Source organism: Brienomyrus brachyistius, chromosome 17, assembly GCF_023856365.1.
Source record: "Brienomyrus brachyistius isolate T26 chromosome 17, BBRACH_0.4, whole genome shotgun sequence".
Taxonomy (NCBI): Eukaryota; Metazoa; Chordata; class Actinopteri; order Osteoglossiformes; family Mormyridae; genus Brienomyrus; species Brienomyrus brachyistius.
Genome location: NC_064549.1, coordinates 3360955 through 3366306, shown reverse-complemented (window position 1 = coordinate 3366306; position 5352 = coordinate 3360955). Strand labels below are relative to the sequence as shown.

Below are 5352 nucleotides of genomic sequence, written 5' to 3'. Positions count from 1 at the left end.
CATTCATCAGGGAGAATGAAAATACCCACATTTATTCAGCACTTAGAAGTGAACGTGCGAGGAATGATTTGTAAAAATAGCATCCTGGTTTGTGTGCCGTTATCTGCATTTCACCAGCTGGTAAAAATGCTCGTATAGTTTTAAACTGCCACAGGTAAACTTTTCATACACTTTATGTCTGTAAAACCATGTAACTGTTGCAGGGATTGTTTGTGTGGGAATGGGATGGCGGAGGAAGGGGGGGGGGGGAGTCTCCCTTGACCTCACGTTGTTTCTGATGGGCTATAGTCAGCTGAAAGTGGGAGGGGCTAGCACACACAAAGACTGCTGGGTAATAGGCGGGGGCCTACGTGCCGGCAGACTTCCAGAGCTTAGGACAGGCAGTATTAGTGCAGGTAGCCGCTCTGAGTTTCTGAACACAGGACCTAAGGCTCTGCAGGGCCTGGTGTGAGTTTCCCAATGACTGCAGCTGATTTATTGTGTCTGTGTGTGGATGTTGGGATTTACACGCGTTAAATGGAAAATTAAATTCCAGAATAGGTACTGCAACCCTGACTAGGGTATATGGACGGATGGATGCATGGAAGGAGGGGGTTGGGGTGGAAGTGTAGTGCAGTTTTATTTACCCCTCTGCACGTACCTCCACGCTCGGCCCGGGGTTCCACCTTGTGCTCGACCTTGTCTGAATCATGTGACCCCATCCTCCAACAGCCTCACCCCTCTGCACTGGATTTGTTTACCCAAATGCGACGCAGTAAATCCTCCCCTCTGACTCCGCGGAAGTGAGTCACTCTCTTTTAAATATCCATGTATAAAATCCGCTGTTTTCTGCAGAAGATGCAAAGTTAAAGCGCGGCATTGTGTATTGTCTAGAGGAATGAAGTTGCCTTTTTGTCCTGCCGTTCTCTCCATCTCCCTCGTTACCTGAGCGGTTTTATTAACGTGTCGGACTGTGGGTTTCACCCGTGATGTAGAGGCAGGGGCTTTGCTGTGGTACCCTGAGGAATGTGGTAAAGCTACTGTAAAATGTTTATCTGTAAAATGTAAGAATAGTATGTGGCTTAGGGGCCGTGGGATGAGTCACATGTTTTGTTTCGGGGCACTGTGCTGTCGTGCCCATCTTTGGCCACTGGGTGGCAGAAGGGAGCTTTAGGCTCGTTCCTCTAAGACACTCCACTGTATTGAAGAATGTGGGGATATGACACGTGAGGAGGGCAGCTGACAGGCAGCGCTCACACCCTCACAGTGGCTGAATTGAGCTTAAACCTCGTTTCCATTCCTTTTATGGGTCTTTTTTTCTCTATTTAAGTAGCGTTCTAACAGTGATGGGATACATTTGTTACCTGCTACGGCTCGATGGGCGGGGCCCTCGGGGAGCCACACAGTCAGTGTGTGTACAAATTGGCATGAATGCATGGAATCGGAGGCAGCGCCAATGGCCGCTGAGAGCCTCTTAGCCTGTCGTGCCATTAGCGGTCTGCCCGCTAATGATCACTGTGCTCCGCGGCTCCTAATGATGCGTTTCGTGCCCCTCCTGACGTGACCTTTTTGTGGGCCTCTGGAGAGCAGCCTAATTGGACCTGACAGGCTGTCCTCGGGGGGCTGAGAGCAGATCCTCCTGTTAGGGAAGCGTCTGCTGCCGAACTGAACAAAGTAACACCCACGTGAGGTTTGCCCTGCAGGGGGCATGGGTATGCATTACATTTGGGGGGGGGATTCCTTCTCAGGGTCTCCACTATTTATACCCCTGTCCCCCCTCCCACTGCCTGGTGCTTGGAAAGTCACGTGATCTAAAGAAATGAACTGCAGAGTCATTCTTATGTGTTCAGCTGTCGTGGTCTTTCACATGGTCCCTCCTCCCTGCGCGTGATTGGCTGCCGGATTGGCGCCCCTCTGCTTCACGCTGGGGTCCATGTAGGGGAGGCAGGCGGCAGACGGGTCCACATGTTGCTGCCTGGTGTCTTTAAGTTGGAGAAGCTCCCTGTAAACAAGCAAAGCTGTTGGACACCTAGAGGAGAGCAGCCTAGCCAGCCCCCCTCCCAACGCCAAACACACAGAATCTGCTGGCTTTCTTACACTGCATTATACTCCCAAGAAGAGAGAGCGGGGCGGGGGGTTGTCGGGCATATGTGTGGTCTGTCTCTCACTGCCTGTCTGTCTGTGTTTCCCTGCCTGCCTGCCTGTCTGTCTGTCTGTCTGTCTGTCTGTCTGTCTGCCTGTCTGTCTGTCTGTCTGTCTGCCTGCCTGCCTGTGTTTGCCTGCCTGCCTGCCTGCCTGTCTGTCTGTGTTTCCCTGTCTGCCTGCCTGTCTGTCTGCCTGCCTGCCTGTGTTTCCCTGTCTGCCTGTCTGTCTCTCGCAGTCTGTCTCTGTCTCTCTGTCTGCCTGCAGCGTCGTGTGGTTTGAAGGCCGCATGTCTCAGACTCCGTCTGTCAGGGTGCCTCCGTGTTTTTGCAGGGCGCTGACTGGGTCTGTCGGAGTGGTTACCAGCACTTTAATCAATTTTAATTAAACAGATTTCACATCTATCACTTTCTTCTCCTTTCTTCTGACTCAAGCTTTTCTTCTCCCTCATCATTCCAGTTTTTTTCCCTACATCCTCCTGCTGGTCGCCGTCCTCATGTACGTGCCGGTCCTGTTCTGGCGCTTTGTGGCCGTGCCCTGCCTCACCTCGGACCTGGCCTTCATCATGGAGGAGCTGGATCGCTCTACAACCGGGCCATCAAACTGGCCCAGAGTCTGGCGGCCAGCGAGGCGCCGGGGGACCCACGCAGGTAAATGCAAACCCCCCTGTGTATTCATGGAGTCTTTCTGATGGTGTGGGGTTATAGAGACGGATCGGAGTGCTGCTGTGATTGCGGCGCCCCCTGTGGGTGGGGTGGCCACATCACCATATCACAGTACCACAGTAGCGCATTGTCGCTGTGTCGTGGGGGCCGGTTGCCTCACCGTTACTGTGTTTTTGTGCGTTTACACACCGTGGGCAGGCAGCCATACTCTTCTAAGGGGATGCGATCATATCCCCAGCTGGGGTGCGGGATGATGGGATCAACCAGACCCAAACGAGACTCTGAGTCGGGCTTCTGATTGGGTGTCGGGGGTGGAAGAGGACCTCTGTGGGGGCGCTGTGTCATTTGATGGTAGCAGACAGTCCTTATGTTCGCAGTTAATGAGCCTTAACAAACAGGGGAGAGTTTGACCCACGTGGGTGTAGTGCAGGGAGCCCGAAGTCAAAACAGGTAGCGGGGGACTGCTTTGTGTTTCGTAACGGAGCATCGGCAGCACGCTGGTCCTGCGCAGCTCCAGTGCAGCAGCACTCCCGCTCTGCCTTCCTCATATTGTTGTTTTATTTTTATTAAATTGACTCTGATTGGGCCCTGGCAGTGTCTGGCTGCGTTACACTGCATTCCGCTGTTTCTATGGAGATCGTCTGTAATTACACGAGTGGTATGACCTCACAAAGCGTGTGGGGGTGAAGCCTGGGTTTGACCTACAGGAGGCAGGATCAGATGACCTGTGTTTTGGGTCTTGTATGCTAGTAGCTGGGTTTGTTCCCTGCACCCCAAATAAAAAGGTTTAATTTCTACCACCCCCCACCCCCCCCACCAACACACACACATTTAACAGCAGTAGGGCTGCACACTGTCACATGTGCAATAATCTCCAGGGTTTTAGATGACTGGTGAAATACACCAGCTCATATGAACGTTTTACTTACGGCACAATTTGGTGAGACCAGTAGTATGTCTAAAATATCAATGACAGACTTATCGTGGCGCCCTCTAGGTTAGTAGTCTGTATAAATTTGGGGTTTTCTTGTGGTTATTAAATTCAGTGAGTGGAGCAGCTGACATGCTCCTGTTTTGGTAAATCATGGAGGTGTGGGGGGGGGGGGGGGGGGAAATCATAAGCGATAAGCGCTGAAGTGGCGGTGAAGGAAGGGACAGATCAGCAGCCACAACATGCTTTTAAAAGAGGAGAGATTGTGGATAATGTAAAAAGATATCAGTGGTGTGCTGGTATTTCCTGCAGTTTAAAGTCAGAAACATTGATTAAACATAAAGATACTCCCAGTTGTCCACAGGTTATTAACTTATAGGCGTCGCTAATCTGCTCACTAAACTCAGTACTAAACTAAACATCCGTTTAGTACTGACACGCCAGCACCCATCATCTAAAGCCCTGGCGATCACTGCACTTGCACCTTCTGGTGATTTGGTGCCACCTGAAACTGCAACTTTGTCTTCAGCTCCTTGTTTACCTTTAGCCTGACTAGCTGATAAACACACACACTCCGCTTTCGCAGCAGCACCTCGGACCTAACGGAGGGCTTCCGCTATCCGCTGGTGGAGCAGTACCTGAAGACCAAAAGAGCCTCGAGGAGCCTGCTGGTGAAGTACCTGATCTGCCGGGGGCTGGCGCTGTGCATCCTGCTGCTGGCCGTCCTCTACTTGGTTTACTACATCAACATGGCCAGCATTACGGACGAGTTCAGCTGCGACATCCGCACTGGCGTCCTGCAGAACGACACTGGCCTCCCCCCTGCCTTGCAGTGCAAGCTGGTGGCTGTAGGCATCTTCCAGCTGCTCAGCCTCATCAACCTGACAGTGTACTTGATGCTGGTGCCCGCCATCGCGTACGCGGGTCCTGCAGCCAGCGCGCAGGGGTCGCGCCGCCTTCCTGGAGCCCTATGAGATGCTGCCCGGATGCTGCCCGTCTTCAGCGTGTTTGACCTGGGATCTGGGCCAGCCTACGATGACCTGTCGCTCTACCTGCTCTTCCTGGAGGAGAACCTGAGCGAGCTGAAGTCCTACAAGCGGCTGAAGGTCCTGGAGATGTTGCAGGGCGCGGGGGAGCAGTGCGACACGCTAGGGGCTGCTGCAGGCGCTCGGCCAGGTGAGGGTGGATGGCGTGGATGGAAAGGGGCCGGCCGGCCCGCGGCTCAGGACGGTGGAGGCGCCTCGCCGAGAGGGACGCCGTGGCCATGAAGGGTGAGCCTCACACAGGACCCAGTTTTTCTGGGTTTCAGCGTTTTTCAGGGATCAGTAAAGTGGATCCATTCGGAGCTAAGAAATGGAAACGGTGCGGCGGCACGAATTTATAATTACTGCTTATTACTTATTAGCATCTCAGCATTAAAAATAGCGATAATAAGAGTAATGTGCTTAAATGTCACTACTGGGGGGGTTGGGGGGGGTGCCGGCTTTTTCTCCCATTCAGAGGGCGCAGCCTGAATGCAGCCGAATGCCCTCAGTGTCAGCAATGTCACGCGGGTTCACCCCCCCGGCCCGGCAGATGCATGACTTTCGCTTCCAGCTCCGTGCATGAATTCCGGCTTGAAAAGCAGCATTTTCA

The 5352-nt window shown here is 53.0% G+C and overlaps 1 protein-coding gene across 1 annotated transcript in view; it reads left to right on the top strand.

Moving 5' to 3' along the window:
* The window catches only part of LOC125711998 (pannexin-1-like), an 8099-nt gene extending 3107 nt beyond the window's left edge, over window positions 1-4992 (top strand). The window contains 4 exon segments of the mRNA XM_048981571.1: window positions 2514-2702; window positions 2705-2771; window positions 4304-4868; window positions 4870-4992. Of these exon segments, the coding sequence (XP_048837528.1) occupies window positions 2514-2702; window positions 2705-2771; window positions 4304-4868; window positions 4870-4992 (944 nt within the window).
* Window positions 4993-5352: the final 360 nt, after the last annotated feature.